Raw genomic sequence first — 24,739 nt, forward strand, 5'->3', positions numbered from 1 at the left:
ATAGCCGATAGAGGGCCGCAAAGCGAATGCAGAAAGAGCCATTCACCCTATTACGAGTTGATGAACCACTAAAACGATTTTGGAAACATTATTTTAAGGTACAAAAAACTCTTTGGTGTTGCTTTAAACCAGGACTTTTGTGGGCCGGAGACCCCTCATGGAGTGGAGAATTCTCCAAGGACCCCTCAAAATCGCAACACATAAAACTTAAGTTAATCATGTAGCTGTAGGCCTATAGCTTTTTTTCTGTTATGCTTATGTTATATGGATTTTAAAAACATAGAGTGCCAATACCACAATAGTCATGTTAGCAAATTTTGACAGTATGTAGGATTTTTTTTTTTTTTTTTAAGTATTGTTGTTTCTTTGTCAAATGTAGGCCTATTGAACACATAGTGTTTGCTTCACATTACTATTAATTAACAAAATGAAAGTTAAGTGTTTTGACATATTGATGTAATGTATCAGCAGATCAATTGGGCAAATACTTATACTGTAGCATTTTTCGCCATATAAGACAATTTCATATTGTGTAGCAAACTTTGTCAGGGACCCCCTGACAATGTGCTGCCGACCCCATTTTGAGAACCACATTTATTTTTAAAAACCACATGTCACTGCTTGACTAAATGAAAAATATAGGCTACTGAACATGGACATCGTCATAGTTGACAGAAATTACGTTTTGTGCCAACATGTTGTAACACAAACACAGCCTTTATTTGGTGCAAATCTTCTCCTTTACTTTGGTTATAGTCCGCGATTCACATTAACTGTAGGCGATCACCACAAGTGTATACTAAACCGTTCGTTACTAACCTGCCAGTTGATAGCCTACTTTTTACCTGCATCGACTCGCGATTGATTGTGCATAATGTTAACACTCGGTGGAGAGACCCTTTCCAAGTTTCACTTTCACTGTCGTTGTGAGCTAAAAGGCTAGGCCTACTATATGGGAAATACTTTGAAGTTCCTTTTGAGTAGGATCAGCTCCAAAAATGAATGGGTTTTCTTTAACCTGTGCTACACTTTTCCACCAAGTTGTGCGAAAATTGTAGGCTACCCGTTTTTATGTTGACAGAAGCGCACTACAGCCTACATGCAGTAAATGGAAGCTCTTGGTAGCGCGTGCAACTAACGCCTATAAAAACAATATATTTATGGAATAAAACTAGACCTCTGATTGCTGTTTACGGTTAAACTGCGATAATGTGAACATCAGCCAGCGGAGGGCACTTATACAGCCTAGGCTACCATGCACTGAACTAGCGGCTGCTTGGACAAATCCACTTGAGGGGTGGGGCAGGGGGGCGCGATCGTAACACACACTGAACCTGTCATGAAGAGGCCAAAATGATTGACCTGTCACCCCCCAAGCCAAATGGATGCAACTGCATTTATAGGCTAGGCCTACACGACGGGCCGCAAATAGGCTAAATAACTTTTAAAAAAAAAATCCCGGAGGTCACCGGCCCACATGTGGACCGGCCCACCGGGCATTTGCCCGGTTGTACAGATTACCAGTCCGAGCCTGTTGCTGTGTAACGAGTCACACAGGGTCAGCTGATTCCTAATTTAACCAAAGTCCTTTTAGGCAAATTCCTCCACTCGGCGGCCATCTTGCAACACACTTTGGGCAGTTATCGGGCAGCTATTTTGGGCAGAACTGAGCATGCGCAAGGCTTCATGACACCAACCTCGCTCCAGCGACAAGATCACAACACATGATTGACACAATGTATTCACAACACACCACACGATTGGTACAACGTATTCACATGTTGACTTTTGGCCACGAAAGGGGCGGGATACTGTACTGCCATATTGGCGTTACAAACTAACCCCATGCATTTCTATAGGAGATTCTTTGAGTGCTGTGTCTCGTCATTAGAAAGTCTCTGGTTAAACTGCCTGGAAACCGGAACTACGATATCCCGGCCATAATGATGCAGGAATCCAAGTAAGATCCTGCCTAATACTTTGCTTTGTAAAGTCCTGCACAGACTACTAGTGTATGTGAGAGGAAAAAACAGCCATGCAACTTTGGTCCAGTAAGCCGCCGGCCTCGGATTCAGAAAGTTTCGTGGAAGAGACAAATTTACCCACGATGCAGCTGATTTTAAGATCCAGGTTTATGGTTATGGGATTTGGGAGACGTTTTTTTTTTGTCCAAAGCAACATAAAAAAAAAAAAACCCAACAACAATTCAATAGTTACATTTAACAGTGCACAATTATTATTTTTTTTAAAAAGAGTACATTAAGGAGAATAGCAATAATAAAAAACAATGGCAATTCAATCAATAGGTTAATGAAAATAAACAATGAAAATAAAGGAAAATAGCAATAATAAACAATAATGTCAAGTCAATCAATAGTATAATGACAAAACAAATACTATAATATATAAACCATAACTCACAAAAAAAGCTTAATTAACTAAGTGCATGTTGAACAGATATGCCTTTAGACCCTGCTTGAAAGGAGCAGAATAATGTGGCTTTACCCTGAGTGACACATGCAATCAAGCTGCATGATAAATAGAATAGCTTAATGCTTACCTACAGCGGGGATATTGGCTATTTGCAACCTGTGTGACAAACACTTCACCTGCCTACCGAGCAGGAACAGCAGAAGAGTTGTGCCACTTTGTCATGTCATTGTAGCATTTAAATCACACATTCAAATAAATTCTTGGACATTAATAGCATACACAATTTTCAATTGTGTAGAGGGGATAATATTGGCCTATTTCTGGGATAAAACAACTCTGATCTTTCCTTAAACATCTGTCAAGACTAAGCTAAAACGGAGTGCCCTCTAGTGGCTAATACAAAAACTTTTGAAGACAGCAACTGAGATCAAGGTAAAACACAGGAGCAGATAAAACCAGAGGAGCTGATGGCACAGCAATGGAGAGTAAGAAGTCACAAAACGTATTTGTTTTAACAAAAGTTTAAAACTGTGTTAAATTCTAAACAATGGCTAAGATAGCGACAGAGCAATTGCCCCATGTAGTTAGAACTACACCTCTTTATCTGTGGTAGAGGCATAATTCCAGGGATCTTGTCGCTGATGTCAGTTAGCATTTTTGTGTGCAATTGTATTATTATAAATGCATCCAGGTTTTAGGTTGATATTGTACACGTCTAACCACCATGCAACCGTATTTTTAAATGCCTTAAGCAGAAAATGTATTATTTAAAAGTAAATTTGCAGCAACGTGCACGCAAGTCAAAGTCCCACACCTGCAGATAATAATACAAGGTGCAAACTTTTGATCAATCAGTACTTGAGAATATGTAGCCTTTGATATGAACAGTCATGGTGTGGGGAAATAATATGGTCTGCACAATAGATAGACTTATAGGTAAACAATGGTGAGAATATTTTAGTCAAAATCTCTCCTTCAACCTGGATTCAAACCTTTTGGACAGGTTGAATATAGGGTAAATAACAATAGGCCTAACAACTGTATCACCATCACATTTAAATTACACATTTAAAAGTTAATTCAGCAGTCATCAATTTACAAGGTCAGCCTATATGAATGAATGAACTTGATTACCCTGAATAAAAATAACAGATGATTCATGGATGAAACTAGGTATAGTCCATCATTAAGTCTCTGTTATTTGCAGGTGTGCCAGTCCACTTGTTACTATACATCATTAACCACCTTTATCCAGACTACTGAAGTTTGGAAACTATCATAGTTCAAACTTACAAAGCACTATGATGGTACAATGTTTTGGGAAACGATGCATCGTACCATGTTAGTAAAAATCTAATGTTAATACCATAGTTGTACGGGAAATGCATCTCAGAGCGATTAGAGAAGAGAAGAGTGTTATGCATTTATTACATTACGAGTGATTTTCTAAATATTATTGGACATAAGATCCAAAATTTGCCATGTATCTGTTATGAAGAGCACAAAATTACCAGAGCAAAATTCCTAAACAGCATCCATGATTTTTAACATGAACACAGAGCCCAACACAAAAAAACACCTACCTGTAAAGCAAATAATCAAAAAAGTAAAAGATAAATCTTGGAAATTGTAAGTATTTTACCAAATTTCAAACCAAACCATCAAATACATTTGGGTACAAATGGTACAAAGAATGGTGTTTATACAAATGTCACAGATGTGATTCGCTGGAAATGTTGCAAACACACTTATACTGTATTTATTGTAGTATATCCCAAGCAAATTAAAGCTGTGAAGGATAACATTTAACTCAACCATGTCAAGTTTTTAATCACAAACAGACTTGTTTGTGCCTTTTGTCCAGGAATTCCCACAGTAGAATCCTCACAGATTGAAAAATAAGACCAACAAGCCAGACTTCAAACTTCACAGGGGCCATCTCACACAACCAAGCTTTCACGACTCACTGCTCCATTCTGCAAAAGAACACACAAGATTTAGAACGCTTTACTAGTGTTGTGATGATCACATTATGAACATAGGACATAATTAGGATAAAAGGTATACTATAGGGCAGTTCCAGCGTTATGGATGTGACAGTTGGACTCATATTGGTAAAAATGCCTTAGAGCATGTACAAAATTAGTAGCAGTGAATTAATTAGTAGTTATGAAAAACTAGCAATGAAATTATTGCATCCTCCATGTCCACTAAGATCCACAGGAAGAATCAGGACAACAAGTAATTTAAAATATATTTTCTTTTCCCGTCATCAATTTTGGTCAATGATTTCCTGGTTACTGAAACACCAGGGAACATGAAACTTGGTGGCCTCTCCCCCACCGCACTAGGCTCCCCAGAACCCTAAAAATGCATTTTTTTGCTAAATACCTACCTGAACCCAAGATGACAAAATGTTTATGGTATGTTAGTGTCAAGAGCCCGCATAACACTAGCCCATACCAACTCATTTGTGATTTGTTGCACACGCGCACATATACACACACACACAAGCACAAACACACACACAAATGCACACACAGGTACGTATACACACGTGCACACGCACACACATAGCTCTACCATTCCCTTGTCAATCTAGAATTTGTGAAATGATAACAATTTGCTAGAGCCGAGTCCATTTATCCCCTTTTTGAATATATATAATATTGCCATGTGAAAAATTTTGTTTCTGTATGGTTGCACACCATTTATGATGTAAAATTCAATCAGATCAATTACAAACAATAAAATATAGATTACTAAATAAAAAAAATGGCATTTATTTCTGTAAGGCACACATCACATATTATTCACATTTGCTCTGCCCCAGAGTATCCCTCTACCATGGCATTTATATTGCAAGATTCAAGATGGTCTGTGCCAGTGGTTCTCAACCTTTTTTCAGTGATGTACCCCCTGTGAAATATTTTTTCAGCCAAGTACCCCCTAACTAGCGCAAAGCATTTTTAGTTGAGAAAAAAAGACTTAAAACAGAGCACTGTGACATCCGTGTCTAATTTATTAAACTTTGGAACCACGACTCCATCCATAAACTTCAACCACGACTCCATCGTTTGAGTTTTGACATTGATTGACAGGTGATGAAGGGTGGCATGTGACAGGTTGGGTCGAACCATCCTGGTATGGGGGGGACTCTGGGTTTTTAGGATAATGAAATTGAATAGCCTACTGAAATATAATTTTATTAACTTATATTTTCCTGAAATATTTGAAATGATAAAAATGATAGCTCCGTGTCTCCTCTTTCATCTATCTATCCGATCACAGGTCCGCGAGTAATTCAAACGAGAGTAATGGGTGTGCAGCATTGGTTTTTGTACATGATGTTATTATTTTGCAGTCACTTCGTCTGTTTTTATAAGCCAGAAGGATCAACATAATTGCTATTAATGGATAGCCCTGTGTCTCCTCTTTCATCTGATATGCTTGCCATATCTACGTATGTGTTCACGGGTTCGCGAGTAATTCAAATGAGAGTAATGGGTGCGCAGGTGAACGCAGAGAAGTATACACTGTAAATATGGTGCAATTTGATTTAATTTGATGATTTTTTTTATTATCATACTTAACGTACAGACAAGTGCGTGGTCTCGTTGGAAAGCCCCACTTCTGCTCTGTCATGCAACTAAGGTTTCATCTCGCTGCGATGAACAGTTGCGGAGCAATGTAACAGAAAAGAAAGGGTGTGTTTTTTGACGCACTTTGCGGCAATCGGGTTCTAAGGGTTAAAATCTCACGTACCCCCTGGAGTGCCTTCACGGTACGCGTACCCCCATTTGAGAACCACTGGTCTGTGCTACATACATAAAAGGTATGTCAAGCTGTTGCTGTGGTGAGATACATGTAAACATAACAATTTTATAATACACTTTTTGTCTTTTATTATTTAAAAATCAAAATCAAATCAATGCAAGTATTAATACATGAAGTGGTGGCAGATCTGGGTAGCCTAGACTGAAAAAAACAAAAACAAAACCAATATATAGCATGTGTGAATGGCACTTACAATGACCAGGATAAATACTTATAACTAAAGGTAACGAGAATGCCCTAAAAATAGAGCAGGACTCATAGGGTTAAAGGTGCAGCCAGGGATTTTCCTGAAAGTCGCGTTTGTTTGTGTTTATGTTTAAATTAATTAGCAGACTTTTTTTTGCAAAAAAGAAAAAAAATGTATATTATATTTTAACCCAGAACCAAACGAAGCAGAGAGGTAGCTCACCCCTATCTTACCAAACACGTGTGCGAGTTGTTTACAAAGCATAAGTGGTGGCAAAATGGCTGCACCAGCTACTTCTATGAGGTTGAGGGTAAGCTGGACAAAACCTACACCGAATCAAATCAAATCAAAACAATGTAATTATGAGCCCAAGCCCGCTTTAAACCCGACCGAGTTGTTTGAACTACATAAATATGTTCAGAATTATCTTAATGAATAATGCAACAAGGACGAAGCATGTAAACTGCGTTGCTTGTTTATTCAGAATATATATATATATATATATATATATATATATATATATATATATATAAATAATTACTAGTAATGATTAAAATAACTAGTAATGATTAAAAATAATAAAAAATGATTAAATAATAATAATAATAATAATAATAACTAGAAAAGCATTTCCTGAAGGAAATACAATGCATGAAAATGAAAAAATATGATGTAAAATATCATACAGAGTAAAAACAAACTATATTGGTTGCTAAGTAGATGAGGTTTAATATAGTTGGAATGACTGAACAGTTAAATAGGTGGATACTTTAAATGGTTCAATTATTTAGGTAGATAGTTGACGATAACTGACAGTTGGAATGGCTCTAATGTTTGCTAGCAGTTATACTAACTATGTTAACAAAGATAATAATGCTAACCAAGTTACTATGATAACTAGCATGCTAACAATGTTAAGATGCTAACTATGCTAACTGTGTGGCTTAGCTAACCTAGCTAATCATTTTTAGCAGTTATGCTAACTATGCTAACTAGCATGTTAACATGCTAACTATGCTAACCATGTTACTTAGCTAACTTAGCTAATCATTTTTAACAGTTTTGTAAAAAATGATAACAATGTTAGCAATGCTAACCTGCTAACTATGTTAACCATGTTACTTAGCTAACCTAGCTAATCATTTTTAGTAGTTTTGTTAACTATGCTAACTAGCATGCTAAAATGCTAACTATGTTAACCATGTGACTTAGCTAACCTAGCTAATCATTTTTAGCAGTTTTGCTATAACGCTAACAATGCTAACTATGTTAACCATGCTAACTAGCTACAGTGGGTAGGATACATAGTTGATGACAAGTTAAAAGTTGTTGATAGACAGCTAGTTTAATAGATAGTTTAATAATAGTTTAAAAGTAGACTGTTTAAAAGTTAAATGTATATAGTTTAAAAGTTGTTGATAGACAGCTAGTTTAATAGATAGATAGTTTAATGATAGTTTAAAAGTAGACCGTTTAAAAGTTGAATGTAAAAAGTTCAGTAGTTTAATGGGTTACATTGTTTAACAGTGGATTATTGTAGTGAGGACTTTTATTTTGAAACAGTTTTGGGCAGAGGAAACAGTTGAATAGGATGTGTACTCTTAATTGACCCAGATTGTATGCTTAAAGCCTGAGGCTGCAGGTGGCCTGAACACCTGCCATAGGATTCTAATTGCTTAATGGCCGTATTATGATGTCATAATCGGCAATGTTAAGTCTATGGGGATTTTTAAAAAGTTTTTCTTTAATAGTTTAAAAAGTATAAAAGTTTCAAAGTTGAAAAGTCATACCAACCCGATCTGTTTGAAGACCTACGTTACAAAGTTTGAATGACGTTTCTAAGTTAAACTGTTCAAGAGAAATTGCGTATGGAAAAAGTGGTAAGCAGAATAATAATAATAACTAGAAATGCAATTCCAAGGAATTACCAGTGCATGAAAACGCTAAAGTTGTGATGTAAAATATCATGTATAGTTAAAACAGATAATAAAGAGATGGTTACTACGGTGATGCTAGGATAGACATGGTGGTTGCATAGCTTAATAAAAGTTGATAGTTTAAAAGTAGACCGTTTAAAAGTTGAATGTAGATAGTTTAAAAGTTGTTGATAGACAGTAGATAGTTTAAAAGTTGTTGATAGACAGCTAGTTCAATAGATAGTTTAATGATAGTTTAAAAGTAGACCGTTTAAAAGTTGTTGACAGACTGGAAGTTGAATGAATGTTGATATTTAAATAGTTTAATGGCTGTGTATAGGTAGATATTTGACGATAACTGAAAGTTGGAATGGCTCTAATGTTTGCTAGCAGTTATGCTAAGATTTTTAACTATGCTAACCATGCTACTTGCTAATGTTTTATAGCAGTGTTAGCAATGCTAACCTGCTAACCATGCTACTTAGCTAACGTTTTCTAGCAGTTTAATGAATGTTGATATTCAAATAGTTTAATGGCTGTGTATAGGTAGATATTTGACGACTAAACTAAGACTAAAAGATTTCAGATGACTAAAATATGACTAAAACTTAATGGTGTGTTATTAAAAAAACTAAGACTAAGATAGAGATGGGGACTCGAGTCTGAGACTTGGACTCGAGTCTCATAAACAGTGACATCAGACTTCGACTCCACCTCAAAGACTTCAGACTTGACTCAGACTCGAGATTCAAGACTCGTGAGTCGTGAACAACCTGTATTTCATGCAATTTAAATGTAAATGTATTCATGTACTGTATTTCTATTTAATTTTATTGGTACATATACATTGGGTAAACGTATGGCGAGCTGTCCCGTTTGCCATAATGTGCAACGTACATGCGCTATGTGCGTGCACTCACACATCAAAAATACATTGACCATGGCGACACCAAGTCCTCCCGGAGTTGTGCGTTTTTTGTTATTAGGCTACTTTTGGTTAAAATAACTTCGTGCACAGTGAAAATGAGCGAACAGCTACATGCAAGGTGTATGACACCAGGATAATGATGCTGGTTTAACAACGTTAAATTTCATCAGCCATCTCAAAATGCATCCAAATAGGTCAGTCACTTACTGATATGAAAGAGCCATTAAACTTAGCATATATCGTCAGGCACTGACAGACAGGGTTGGAATTTCACGACGGCCATGGCCGTTATTGCCCCTTGCATTGTCTGTGATGCCCCTCGGAGGTTCGGAGGGCCGAGGTCAATGTGGCCTTGGTGCCCCCTTCTTTCAAGATTATGCTTTGCATCCGACTAATAGCAATTTTTATTTAGCCTATGGCCTGTCAAAATAATCTTAGCATTCACAGTGCAAATTAATTGAGTCTTTTATGCAATGGAGAAAGTGACAGCGCACCCAAGAAAGTGTGTCCAAATTCACCCATTCTTCTCTGTTGAACTACTCACGAAGTAGCCTACTCATTACACAGACATTACATGTACTGTATCACATCACATGAAAGAGCTTTTTCTCAGCTTTTAAATGATGTGAGCCGCTAGTTGTTGTGGTAAACGGTTCGCCAAAAAAGTAACTTTAATTTAATCATATTATTTTACTTACAGTTCTGCGCCCATCTCCCTACCCATTTATCTCGGTGGAATACTTTACGAACTCTTCCCTCAACACATGACAAACCATATATCAGGATAAACAGCATACCTTACCAAACTCAAAGGTGTAAAGTATTCCCCTGTACAGTTAGCCAGTCCAGAGTAATCCAGTTTTGAATTTGCAGCACATTTCTACATGCATGTCTCCAACTTTGGGCTTTAAATTTCAGTCACAATGTCTTTAAATTGTTCAGCACATTATTTCATAACAGGCCAAATACAAAACAAATGTTACAAATATTGCCTAGATATCTGTAAATATTAAAATCAGAAGATACACAGCTGACTAAGAGTTTGTCGTAGCCAATGATCACAAAATATTAAGCATGCATCTAGGCTATTTGAGTTTCTTAAAGCTGAGCTGTGCTTAAATTGTTCAATACATGATTGCATATCAGGCCAAATAGAAAATAAATGTTAAATATAGCCTAGATATCTGTAAATATTAAAATCAGATGATTCTGATCATATATGTAATGTCATGTTTCATGTTTTTGTCATGTTTCATAATGATGCAGGTCTACTGCTGTGAATAGGCTAAATATAATTTTTATCATTTTTATGTAGAATACTGTATAGTTAAGTTTGGCCTTGGTGCCCTGACGTGTGGCCTTTGTGCCCCTCACCAAATATGGCCTACTGAAGGCCAAGTGGCCTTGCCCCTAAAATTATGAAATTCCAAGCTTGCACATTGCAGTATTAGAATCATTTCCCCCCAGAACACTACACATATGTCAGTTCTGTATCATGCAGATTTCTAGCCTGGGTGCCATTCCGAACTTAGTCCCGCCCACAACATTTGAGGTCGGGAAGTTTGGTCTGGCATTGCTCCATTGTGGAGCAAGTATGCTCGCCTTAAATCGGGCAGACCAATCAAATCGGGCTTTACGATGATGGGCAGGTGAGCAACAGCGCCTGGTCCATCACGTCATCTGAGCACGCTTAGATTAGGCTTATGTTTGAAACAAAAACGCTGTGGCTAGAAGGATACATGGCTTTTAAGACCCCATATGGAAAATGCATATTATTTAATGAGGTTTTATCACTGAAAACGATTATTTCTGAAAACTTTGGCCAAAGTTGAGATGTGGGAAAACTCGTGGTTTCACTTTCATCAAGGGAAAACAGCGCTTTTGCATTGCAACATGTTCCCTTGTTCGTTTGAAATCTCTGATTGACCACCTGTTCGAGGGATTTGCGACAGCCTTTCCCAGCTGTTTAACACGTTTGTAGCATATCAGTGTTCAACAGAATTATTTTTAAAAACGGAGGGGATATAGGCTATCAGTTTTTTCCTAATAGCCTACCCTACTACCTATCTGTTAGATTTCGCTAATGAGTGTTGTAGCCTAGGCTAGGAGTTATTGACGGCACTAACTTTTACAAAAGACCAGAAAACAATGTTAAGGCATTTGTGGAGAAGAAGGATGGTTTGTGTGTTTTCTTCCTACACCTCACGGTAAGCTATTGTAAGCGTTGCTCTGATTGGTTAGGTCTATCCAATTGAGTGCAGAGGCATTCCCCCCCTGTATCGGTTGAAACACGCCCCATAATTATGTCCCAATGGAGCAGTATCAGACTCATATTCTGACTAGAATTGAGTATGACTATGTCAGGCTAGCAGATTTCATGAGTGGCAAGCAAAATAAACAGAGTTCTTAATTTGTGTTTCTTCAGATTGCAGTGCAGGCAGAAACCCCATGAAGTTATCCTACAACTGATTTTGATACTGTACTGTATGGATGGTAGCTACATAAGATTTAACAATACAGTGTTAGGGAGAAATCAGATGGCCAAAGACTTGAGACTTGACTTGGACTCGAGCTCAAAGACTTGAGACTTGACTTGGACTTCCAAAAAATGACTTGTGAACATCTGCACATTAACAATGCATGCAGTACATTTCTAATGCAGTAAGTTTTAAAGTTTCAGTGATACTGAGAACAAGCTAGGAATAATACGTTTTAAGTATTAAATGTCCAAACATGGCGTGTACAAATTGTGGGGAAAGATAAAAACATTGGAATTGAACAAAAATAATTTACAGGTCTTAATTTTGGGACCAAAACATTATGTAGACAAACTTCGAGCAAAATCTGAGATAGTGCAGCAACTATCTTCCTGGATTCTGTCTGACTTGACAAGGATTGACCCACTTGTGTTAAAATCCAATCAGGTTTGAATCTGTGTTCTGGATTTGCAATTTGGAAAACAAGTACAAGTACTGTTTATATTACATTTATTGTATATTATAAATAATTTCATTGAATTTAATAATATTAAATTGTGCAACTTAATTATTACCTGTCTGCATGTCTAATGTACCTTTTAAACAAAACCAATACTTCAGTGTTAACTGACCTTGCGCAGGTTGCTCTTCTTGGAAGATGCTGTACTCTCTTGGTCATAGGGTAGGGGTGGAGGGAAATGCTCAGGGTAACCAGAGGGAGGGGATGTAGGCAATGGTGGGGGTCCATAATTGCCTTTCTCGCTACTGTTGTCCAGACGGTCACGACTGTGTGCACCCTGTGGTGGCCTCAGTTTCTTCTTCTCCAGAGCCTCGCGCAGAATTTTGTCATCATATTCATCTCTTCTGCCACTCCACTCTATATCCGTCAGATCATCACGACTACGGCTACGACGATTCTGGAAACCAGCACCACGACCCCTATTTCTGCCTTGATAATCATCAGGGGAGTTGTTTTGTCGGTGGTAATGGCGGTCATCGTCACGACTGTAGTCACGATTCCATCCATCATCTGAGCTAAAAATGCAAAAATTAAATAAATTAAAAATAAATTATGCACGCAAAATATGCAAGAATTTACATTTTTGATGAATCTCTACAACAGAGGTAAATTAGACTTTTTCCATTGTGATCATTTTGACGAACAGGGTTCGTCAACCTGTAGCCTGGGGAAACACTGTGAAGCTGTCAGACACTCAGATAATGTTCTCATAGTTTCCTTGCAACATGATCACTGTGTAAAATCACAGTTGCAGTATTTAGTTCATGACTTTTGTGACGTTTTGTCAGTCAGCAACAGAAACACAACAGAGTTGGGACAACTTATGTTGTTTTTTTGAACACCTCCGGTTTTATCGCTAAACCATTAGTCAAAAACTGTATGCTCACAATGTTACCAAAATATATAATATAATTAAATATAATATATAATATAATATAATATAATATAATATAATTTCACAGCCTTCTAGCTAGTTAGTTTAGGTTTTAGAACACTGTTGCAGCAAGTTGCCGACTTAAAGTGGGCTAGTTGCAGCCACAATCTTTGGTCTAAACTGAGCTTTGGTTAAAGCTATGCCGCCATCAGTGTTCTAATCTGTAAAAATGACGAACAGCCTTCACATTTTTCCATCATTATTTAACATTTTCTGTCAAAGACAGAAAATGTTCGGTTAACGCAACCTCTGGTCCACAACTAGTTTTAGCATCATCTTCAATTAATTCATTTGGATGGTATATTGTCATGTGAAGGACAATTGTTCCCAGTAATCACTCAGGCTGAATGCATAAGATTTTATCAACGTGAACTGATAGTGTAATTGTTTATCAATGTGGAGATTAATGTTTTATGGCTGCACAATTAATTGAATTTTAATCACAATCACGATTTTGGCTTCCCATGATGAAGTTTGCGAGATCGTGCGATATAAAAAATGTGTGCTCTACAAAACAAATCAAGCGCTCCTTAAACCTGTCTGACCATGCGCCTGCACGTAGCCTACCAAAAACAGCTGTTCCCTGCACTGCTCAGCCTGAAGTTTCCTGGATGCACTGTGGACTAGTAGCATTATGTTAAAAGGCTATACAAAAAAACTATGATCAAAAATCAAATGTGTGTCTCAGCAGAAGGCGAAGAGCTTTGAAGCGGATCAGTTCGGATTTGGATGTCAGGCAAATGAAGTTAACCAAGAACAAGTCATACCGTATCACAACAGTCTCAACTCATACAGTGAAACACATATCACGCCACACACGTTAACTTTTAGTCCTTGTTTGCTTCCTCCGATGTAGCCTAGGCCTATGCATTTTACAGACTACGTGTGTGCATTTCAAGACAAAACTCAAAACGAATGAGCAATAATTCAAATGTAGCCTACACATCAGGCTAGGCCACTTCAACCATCAAATAACCAAACGACTAAACTCATGGAAGAGAAGCAAAGCCAGAGTGGCTAATCGGTAGCTTAGAAATCTAGACGCACCCTAGCCCATTTGCTGCCAGGGCTAGTCTAGCAACTCTGTTGGCTTGTGAGCTCGAAAAATTAAACTTCTATCAGGCCAATCAAATCGTGTATAGAGTCGTTAGGCGGGCTTAACATAATGATTGATGGCAGAGTTGCAACGGTTTGGCTTGAATTCCCTACTACTTGAAAACAAATAAGATAATGTTGCTGTTGGCGAACAGTGTGACACGAGTTAAGCTTTTATTAAGTTGGCAAAAGTTTGAACTAGCCAACTAGCTCCGCTGGTGGGAAACGCATGGGACTCATAGCGCTGTCCTATTGCGTGCAGAGGGAATTTAAAAGACAACCGATTATCCCGCCCCTCGGACTGAGCACTGCGAACGGTGAGTGCCCAGACCCTACATTTTAATGTGGGTCTGGCTCGTCAGGCTAGCTAATCGGTAGCTTAGGGAGGATTCCCGGTGGGTCGTTACGTTTTGGGCCAGTCTGAATATCGTGAGCTTAAATAGGCTATTGTTTTTGACGTTCATTTTCTGCTCCCTCGTGGCACTTCAGCAGCTGAGCTGTGCGGTTGCAGTCCCTCACTCGCAGTCTCCCAAAATTATTAACAAAGTAGCACACACAAAAACTCGTTCCCAGCCAAGTCTATATTTGCAGTAATTTAGGGGAGGAAATGTAGGGGAAGAATTTGGGTGAGCCAGATTGCAAGTCCAATATATTTAGGCAAACAAATATTGCAGGGTTCCCACTCTAAGTCAAATGTAAAATTCCATGACTTTTCCCTGACAAAAAAAACAGAATGTCCATGAATTACTATAATGAATGGCACAATATACCGACCAATGATTTCAGAGCAGCCGCGAAGCATTCCAGAATCTTTTACTTTTTTAGAGCGGGAGAGGACTACAGTAAATGGGCATTGCATAAACAAAGTTGGGCTACTCAAGCAAGCAATAAAGCTTATAACCAGATATAGGCTTACACCAATTCTGCGTGAAATATTTGTATTAATGTATTTTGGCAAGTACATTTTCAAAACTGCTACAACAAAATTCCCCAATACTCCATGACTTTGCCCCAAAAATTATCAAATTCCCTGATTTTCCATGTCTGAAATATTTACCAAAATTCCACGATATTCCAGAAATTCCATGACCTGTGGGAACCCTGATATTGGGTCTGTTTGAAACGGAAGACAGCTGTCTACTGCCTCCCTCCCTACATAGAGAGCTGGCTCACTAGACATGACTTTGGATCAAATGCATCTTTTAAAAATGAGCGTAGCACTCTAGAATCTTTGGTTAACACTACAGTATGACATTAGCAAAGGCCTGACGTTAAACTAGATTAGCTTACGTAAGATAGCAGGCTAACGGTATAAATTAGTTTTACGGCCGGCAGATATATCAGACCAGACGCTATCAATGGTTACAACAATGGCATAATCAGATTGTAAATTGTTTATTGCTCATCTCAAATCTACAAATCTTAGCAAAATAAGGTCACACAAATGATATTTTATAAGATACCAGCAGAATTAGTTTTTTCGGTTTCGAACCGCACTTGCTGCCTCGCTCCACAGTTAGATATCTTAAAAGGCAGCAACTTTACCCGTTTCAAACACACCCATTGTCACTAAAATTAATGAATAATCGTGATCAATAATCGTGATCTCAATATTGATCAAAAAAATCGTGATTATCATTTTGGCCATAATCGTGCAGCCCTATAATGTTTGCAACATTTTTTGACATGTCTTTTAGGTTGTTATTGTGGTAGTGTTAGACATATATGTTACTGTTGCTTTACTAAAAAACAAATGAGATCTACTGAAAAACATGGTTTTGTTGATGAGAGGAATATTTTAAAAAGTGGTACACTTAAAAGTACAGTCAGTGATAATACTGGATTTCAACTCAAACATTTTTTGTGTTTCACATTCAGAAAACATCCGATCCGCTAGCTGCACATTCCCTGAGTACACTGTAAAAAAAACTGAAAACAAACAAAGTGGAGGCAGCCTGTCCCCCAAACAATAACAAAACTCTGTCAGATCAGCAAATTGCATACAGTACTATATTTATCATTATGGTCATATTCATGTATTGTCTACTCACCCCCTTCGACCACCTCTGGCTGCAGCCTTGTAACTTTGTGGATAGTCATCAGCCCTGGAGTGCGGGTAAATTACATCTAGATTGTCCATGGAATGGGCACGGCCTCGAGCACCATGGTTCATTGGGGAATCATTGTGGCGCCTTGTATTGTAGTGCTGGGACACACTGCTGATGGTACTCATTCTTTCATCCACGTCGTCATAATGGGTGTGGAGCTGTGGTGGCCTTGAGTGCCCACGTGAACGAGGTTCAGATGCATCATGCAGAGAGCTCACCTCACTCATCCCATCCACTAAACAAGGGGAAGGGGGCAATAAAGACAGAAAATTAAAGTAGGAAACACAGAATGGCAAAATGATGGATTGAAACACACTGAAGGGAGTAGCAATTAGGGCTGGGACAACGTGTCGACGTAATCGATGACGTTGACGCAAAAAATACGTTGACGTGTGCCGCTAAATATTTTTAATTTTACACCTTCAGTGTTTCCCATACGTTGACTAATCTGTGGTTGGGCGCACAAAATCAAAACCGGCCACCACACTTTGATGTTCTATGTTGTACTATTTAAATTAAAGATAAGATAAAATCCTTTCATTGAGCTGCGCTTTTTAGGCACGCAGCCTTTCCTTGCCCCGCCTGCCTCTCTCGTAACGAGCCCGCTGCCCCTCCTCTGCATGGGCATTTAACAAAATATTCATGATTGTTGAAGGATTGTTGTTGCCACATAGAAGCATTGTATAGAACACGGCGGGCTAAACTGCTATTAAATCCGCTTAGCATCGTGACCACCATGTTGCGCAAATTTTTTCAAAACTGCTGCATTAAAGTTAACTCTGCTAAGGTCTGATCACAACATAGTACATTGAGGAGACTAAACTAAGTTAAGTTATGCAATCAAGCAGTATCTCAAAGCTAACGTTAGAATACTGTTTGGATGTCAAGTTTAGCATGCTTACTTACAGTTTATCAAATTCGTTACTCATGCAGGGCTCATTTTATTGACTGACACTGAATGTTTGCAAAATCCCGATGTAAATGGAAAAGTGTTTTCCAAGACTCAAACGTGAAGAGAAGTACGAACCGTTATTTAAACTAACTATGTTATGAATTGCATCATCCACACATCAGCAGCCTTTTAACTGTCTTAATGTTAATTGCAAGGATTCCCTCACAATTTTAGCAAAAATGACCTTAATTATGCAGGTTGAGAGTCGTTCTGATGGTTCTACAACACTTTTTGGGTCGTTTGGTGGGTGCTTCGTCTCCCCCTAGTGCTTCTCCGCGGATAAACCGAATATGCAACTTTCTGGTCGCGGTCCGAACACATCCGGATGTAACTCGGCGGAAATACTCGAAAATTTAGTCAGGTTGTAGTTTCTAAGAAGACTGCAAAACGCACTCCGACTTGGCTTTGTTGCTGTTGAAATTGTAAGTAGCCTACCCTTGGGTGAACTTCGTTTTTGTAATGTGATTTGATAGTCTCTTGAACAATGTGTTTGCTCGACCGTTTTATTGTGAGCCCTATGTGTTTAGCTTAGTTTATTGATGGCTAGCTTGCTAGCTAGTGGGGGTTTAGCATAGCAGTCAGCTGCAGGGGGAGCTATGTCGTAAAAAATGCGAGCCCAAATTCACACTCATAGCTCATATTTTTTAAAATGAATCAGTGAAAAAGTATCCTGACAAACAAGCAGCATTTTAATGCCTTGGTCATATTTCATAATTTCAATTCTTCTGATAGCCCAGTTTGAGAGGCGCAAGACGCGTGACATTATTTAGTTTTGCAGCCAATCACTGCTGTCGTTTTATTTTATTGATTTGATCTTAGTCATAGAAGCTAAATTCGAAGGCAGGCCACAGGTAAAATCCAACGAACCGCATTCAACCCGCAAGCCAATAGTTGAATAGCCCTCTCCTAGAGCTTTTGAGATATTGCCACTGCTCCAACACTGAAAGGCACTGTTACAATGCCTGGATCAAGCCAGGTTCAGCATAGCGTATGCCACTGTCTGCTCACGTTGGTGACCGGACCAGGGCAAGCACACTTTCGCAGTTCCCGCCGGAAATGCAGTCTAGTTATTCCTGTAAGCCCGATTTTTGGCCAGCTCCTGCTCCTAGACCTTTTGAGATATCGCCACCGATCCAACTCTGGAACGTCCGGCCGGAACCGTTGTAGTGTGGAAATTGAAAATGACGTCACTGACCCTTGTCATTCCTCCGCCATATTGAATTGAATAGAAAGCGAAACTAAAGTTTCACAGGTCACAAATTTGGTCCGAACTTCACGAAACTTGACGTACATGATCCTTGGACCAAGCCTCACAAAAGTTACAGAAAGGATTTTTGATTTTCAGAAGCGTTTGCCCGTCACAGCCAAACGAAAACGGCGGCGTAGCTGCAAAACAGGAAGTTAGGTATTATTTCAGGAACGCTGTCACATATTGAAACCAAACTTTGTACATGAACTCAGGACTCCAATGTGAGGATGTGAAAAAAAAGATAAAAGATTAAATAAAAAAGTAAGCCAATTGACAAACCCTTTTACCTATGCCATGACATTCAAGCCCACTTGTGCCTGCTTCACCCTCATTTACATGTTGCTTGACTATGCACAGATTCATCTCAACCTTGCCACGCACTTCAATACAATATAATGCCATGGGATAGTATGGACTTAGATATTTATAGAGAGGAACCATGTGCTATATATACCAGCAGTACTCTGCAGTACACTAATATGGTTTTCAAATCTAATTTGCTTAATTGTCATGATATGAAAGTATTATACATTTTAAAAATAAATTTTTAGTACAAAAGTTGATGGGAGAGTATTATTCTAATTTTTACATGTACAAAAGTATGCAAATTGATATATTTACAGAAGATTAAGTATAATTGTGTTGTTTTTTAGTTATTAAAGACGTGCAATGCATTCTGGGTAGGCAGCAGTAGCGAAAAAAGAGGTTTACCTCACACTTTTAGACACTAGGTGGCACTGTTGTATTACAATTCACAGAGGATCAACGTGAGAAGGCACATTGTTTTATTTCTCAAGTAATGAGTTGTCATCGTGGATGTTCATGACTGCAATATCAGTAGCCTACGACAGGAATACAGTTTGTGAAGGTGTGCGTTGAAGCTAGCCGTGAACCTGTTAATGACGTAGGCCTACCAGTTGTACTTCAATGAAGAGTTTATTGCCTACTGCCAACGAGGTAAGGGAATGAATGTTAGCATAGGACTACGTTTACTTTGTTTTTAGCCTGATTGGGAAGCTATCTGACAACAAACTTTTGTCCTTAGTTTCCACTATGTATTTTATACCCAGTATGATTGTCAGTATAGCGGTGAATATTGATATCATTAAATGGTTTATTTAGTATGTTTCTATGCATATTAATGTCATTAGGAGTTAGGAGAATGTCATTAGGAGTCCTGATGTTAGTGGGCATTGTATTTGTGAGAAGGATGTCCCCCCACTTGGAGCATTGTTTTGACCATTTGAATAGGCGTTTATTAATAGGCTGTAATAAGTGTTGTTACCAGTGATAACAAGTGCATGCACCATGCAAATGTCTTCAATTAGGCCTCTTTGTCATAAAATTCGTTACAAGATTGACAGTCATGCTGTAGCACTCCACCATGCATTAGAAAACTATGCAGCTCATCGTTTCACGTTACACGTGGCTAGAATAGACTGTATCCGAAGCTAGCAAGCATCTTCATGGCCCACTGCAATTGTGTTTTGCAGAAAGCAGGAAGGCTAGTGGTCAAAATGACACAAAAACATAAGGATGTGCGAGTAATACGAGTGATTTTAATTGATGGAGAGCCGCCTCATGTGATACATTTTAGGGATTAAATATCTAAAATTGTATTAGGCCTATTTGTAATGGAAATGACTGACACATAGTTGGCTAAACCAATGTAAGTTATAGGCTATTTAACCTAAGCAATGACCAACGGTGAACCTGCGCAAGAAACAACTTTAAGAAAAACTTAGATTGGTGCACTACTTTCATCCAAACAAAAACTTTTCAAAGACAGCAAAAACTGGCACTTGCCTGCCTAATGTTTCTTTTATTTTTTATTTGTTTTGTTTTATTGACTCTGCACCTCTGCTTTTTAATCATAAGCAATAACATTGATATGACGTCCCCTCAAATTGAGCTACACTGCCCACAGCATATTGAACGTGCTCTTATTGCCATGATAACATTTTGGCCTTGGCCTTATGGCCTCAGCTAAGGGTCCCTTGAGCTGAAAAAGGTTGAAGGCCTCTGTACTGTATGGTAAAGAAATGTGAGCTTCACACAAGTATTAATGCTAGTAAGGTGCATTGTAATGTAATTTATAATGGGCAATTAAATATTATTTCTTGTTTATTCTCATGTCAAACCACACACATCCTATTGTGGCTATTATAGATGCGTTCATGAGTATCCAGCTACATTTAATGAGTTAAGTGAAATATATTCACACACACACACACACACACACAACATGTGGTGGACATTCCTTTATTCTGAGATACAAACAGACATATGGTGCTTATAGAGCAGGCACATATAGATTATTTGTCAAATAAACCAGTAAATCAGTATTAGGGGATGCCGGGATGGAATATATAACATCAATGTCTCCTATACATTGACTAATCTGTGGCAGGCCGCCACAAAATCAAAACCGGCTGTCACACAATAATGTTCTATGTTGTACTATTTAAGTAATTTAAAAATAATTCAATCACTTTCATTGAGCTAAACTTTTTGCGCAGCAGCCTTTCCTTACCCCTCCACGCTTTCTCTCGTAAAGACCCCGCTGCCTCTCCTCTGCATGTGCATTTAACAAAACATAAAGGATTGTTGATGGATTGTTGTTGCCACATAGAAGCATTGCATAGAAGGCGGCGTGCTAAACTGCTAATCCAAATCATTGAATGGATGTGTTTGTTGTGAATTCGGTTTCATGTTCACGAAAGCTGGTAACATTTTGGCCCTGGCCTTATGGCCTCAGCCAAGGGTCCCTTGAGCTAAAAAAAATTGAAAGCCCCTGTACTTTATGGTAAATCAAAACCAGCCGCCACACAATAATGTTCTATGTTGTGCTATTTAAATAATTTAAAAATAAATCAATCACTTTCATTCGACTAGGTTACTCATGCATGCTCTATTAATTTTATTGACTCTGACACTAAATGTTTGCAAAATCCCGATGTAAATGGAAATTTTTTCCAAGATTCGGAACTGTTTGTCTCAAGGAGAAGTATGAACCTTTAATTTAACTGTGTTAAAATTGCAAGGGTTCCCTAACAAATGCCTTAAAGTGACCGGCACTCAATTAGACCAACTACGCTTCCACGTAGAATTCTTTGATTATGCCAGGTTCAACGTAACATATTCCACTGTCGCTCACGTTAGTGACCGTACCAGAGCAAGCACACTTTCGCAGTTCCTCGGAAATGCAGTCTAGTTTATCAAATGGTATTTTGAAGTATTAAAAATCATCTGCTTTGCAAACGTCACCCGGTTCATTGGTCAGATTGGTGAATGACTATCCAATTGCGTACATAATCATTTGAACTATGCCCGTTGATCACGCCTCTTGTGCAGTAGAAAATACCTAGCAAACTCCCCAGACCAATGTTCAATCTTAAAAGATTGAGCTTGGTCTGGTGATAGCCAAACTAGGTAACTACAGCATGATAACTATGGCCTCACCCAAGACTTTGAAAATTGTTCTGGCACCATTGCGTGAAAAGCCACTTTCAGAGAACTTAATCAGAATTTTTCAATTTTGGAATTTTTCAACCTGTTTTTATTACACAGCTCTTCAGAGTGCTGTAGAATGCTCCATTCACTTGAATGGGCCTTCCCAACGTTAATTCTAACTGCTAATTCTCAATAACAGACCATTGCTAAGTATAACAGACCGCTGTCAAGGAAAATGGGCTTTGTGCTTCTAATTCACGTCTGTCATATTACTGCGCAAAGACTGGAACTTCATTCAAAAGTGAAAGCAGACTGTTGATCAGCTGTGTTCTAAAGAATGTTTGATTCAAGTTTACGCTTCAGTCACAAGTCTGACTCCCTAAAAAGGTGTGTACATTCTACACATGTATCTATGCTCAAAATATTTTAGTTTTTACAGTAGTGTCCATCCTTTGGGTGTTAAAAAAACTCAAACAGCAAGATAAACTAGAACATGTAATTCCATGGAAGGAATTACCATTGCATGTAAATGCAAAAAGGCTGCTGTGTAAAACACTATCAGTGTAAAAAATATTTTTTTTCTAATTACTTTGCAGTATGATTATTCAGATAGTCTACAGTATTCTTAAAAATCACTAGGTTAGATAGTATCTAGCATAAAATTGTCAGTACAAATTAAATGTTAATTCAATTGTGATATCTTAGGTATTAGGAACATGAGTTGGATGTTAACCTACATCAGTTGGATGTTAAGAGTCATTGCACGAGAAAACCAGGCAAAACCAGGCAGAGGTCGGAAGATGGGAGTCGGCCAAATCGGCACATACTTTGTATGTGTGATAAGTATGTGGAACTATGAGCAGCCATATAATTAAAAACCCTCCAGCTATTTTTCGTTACTGGAGTTCAGGGGCCCCCCTTGGAGACCCTCGAAAATCAAACAAGTCATGGCTGAAAAATACTGAAATTGCAATGACTACTTTGATTATTCTGATAAAGATATGAACATAACTTTTATATTTCCATATAGCCTGGGTTCCCTTGTTTTACAGACCAAAAGTTGAAGATGAAGCATTGAAATTAAGAGGGTGCAGTAGGGAAGAACCACTGAAAGCAGAATTTTCATCTCTCTAAATTTTGGTCATTTTTATGAGCCGTTATCTCACATGCACATTTCAAAAAGTATAAAGTTCACAAATATAAAAAATACTTTGCACAACTATCTGTTACAAGACTATGTAGGAGTGTTTGTAGGAGTGTTTGAATGAGGTCAAACAGTTCAGCAGTTTCAGCTGTATTAATGTGGTCGGAAGAGGAAGAAGAACCACAGGGATAACAGTCTATTGCATTTACATGCAGTGCAATTAAATGTACACAAATATTCTATTTCTGTAAAGAGATGGGAAACGAAGTTACTTATTAGCCCATCTACCTTGCTGAAGAGCTGAGATAATTAGAATCAGCTGGTTTAGTGAATGGATGGAACACATGGTAGGACTTTTACTTTCTGAAGCTGGGTTTCCCATCTCTATGTATATAAGCTTCATTCTATGACCAACGCAAGGTTTTAAGAAGCTTCATTGAACCCAGGAATGAGGATTTTGGAGAAAGAGAAAGATACACAAAAGACCTACAGCGGTTGTATTTGCCTGCTGCATTTCCTTGGTGGCTGGGGTCCAAATTTGCTAGCTCTCTCTCCATGTAATATAGGACACGTGTGGGATTCCCATCTGGATTGGCCTGGATGCGATAACCACTGCGAGCTGAAATAAGATCACACATGGATATGAAAAGATCAGACATGAAAACTGTTACTAGGGTTGCAAATTTACAGGAATTTTCTTAATCGACTTTCACTAACATTAATGAACAATAATTGATTATTCATTAAACCCGCATTATGCGCATTACAGTGGGCATCGCTTTCAAATGACCACTTCATTCGCGCATTACGAGGCGTGAAGCTGCGTGAAGCTTTAGTACCACTTTCAGCCACTGTGTGTCGCTCTGCCACTGTACATCGCTCTGCCTGCTGCCCCTTCTGAAAAAAGCAGGATCTACCATTAAACATAATTGTTGCCGAGAGTAATCCCAGCCTACGAATTCAATAACAAAATAAATCATGCATAATTAAACATTACCTCGATTTAGGCTACTTGGGTATGGCTTAAGGCTTGACTACATGGTGGTAACGAAAATCGAAATCGAAATTTGCTGTCTACATGTGTCAGTGTTGGGGGTAACGCAACTACGCAAATCAAAACAGTGTCTTGTGTGATAATTGAGCCAGTAGAGAAATAACTGTTCAGAATGAATCTGTAGCCTTGGGTAGGCTTCTGCAGAAAACAATGTTGTTGCCGATTTAATGCTATCTGGTGACGTTTTTAACAGGCTACGCAATAGAGGCTTAACAACTATGACCCACGTTTTGGTTTTGTAAATTAATTTGCCCTACTTCTTGACTGCAATGTAGTCAATTGACTGCTTGACATGTCATTTTTATTTTTCTGTACAATAAACAAATACATATGCTTTATGCTGCAGAATTACATTCATATTTGGCTGACTTCTGCAGACGCGCAAAAAAACACTGCCAGGCCATCCTTAAAAATATTTTCGCTTGCCGTAACCCGACCTACCCTGTCAATTT

At 38.3% G+C, this 24,739-nt stretch overlaps 1 protein-coding gene across 2 annotated transcripts in view; it reads right to left on the bottom strand.

The window, feature by feature from the left end:
* Positions 1-2,114: 2,114 nt before the first annotated feature.
* The window catches only part of lsr (lipolysis stimulated lipoprotein receptor), a 79,364-nt gene continuing 56,739 nt past the window's right edge, over positions 2,115-24,739 (bottom strand). For both annotated transcript variants that reach the window (XM_076281229.1, XM_076281230.1), the window contains 4 exons: positions 23,724-23,852; positions 16,379-16,670; positions 12,411-12,813; positions 2,115-4,409 (listed from right to left, as the gene is read on the bottom strand). In XM_076281229.1, coding sequence (XP_076137344.1) covers positions 4,374-4,409; positions 12,411-12,813; positions 16,379-16,670; positions 23,724-23,852 — 860 coding nt within the window. In that variant the 3' untranslated portion in view covers positions 2,115-4,373. The remainder of the gene's footprint in view (positions 4,410-12,410; positions 12,814-16,378; positions 16,671-23,723; positions 23,853-24,739) is intronic.

Source organism: Alosa pseudoharengus, unplaced genomic scaffold (assembly GCF_046254945.1).
Source record: "Alosa pseudoharengus isolate Yale_2024_CS ecotype anadromous, Long Island Sound unplaced genomic scaffold, YU_APseudo_1.1 YU_APseudo_1.1_scf_12, whole genome shotgun sequence".
Lineage (NCBI taxonomy): Eukaryota > Metazoa > Chordata > Actinopteri > Clupeiformes > Clupeidae > Alosa > Alosa pseudoharengus.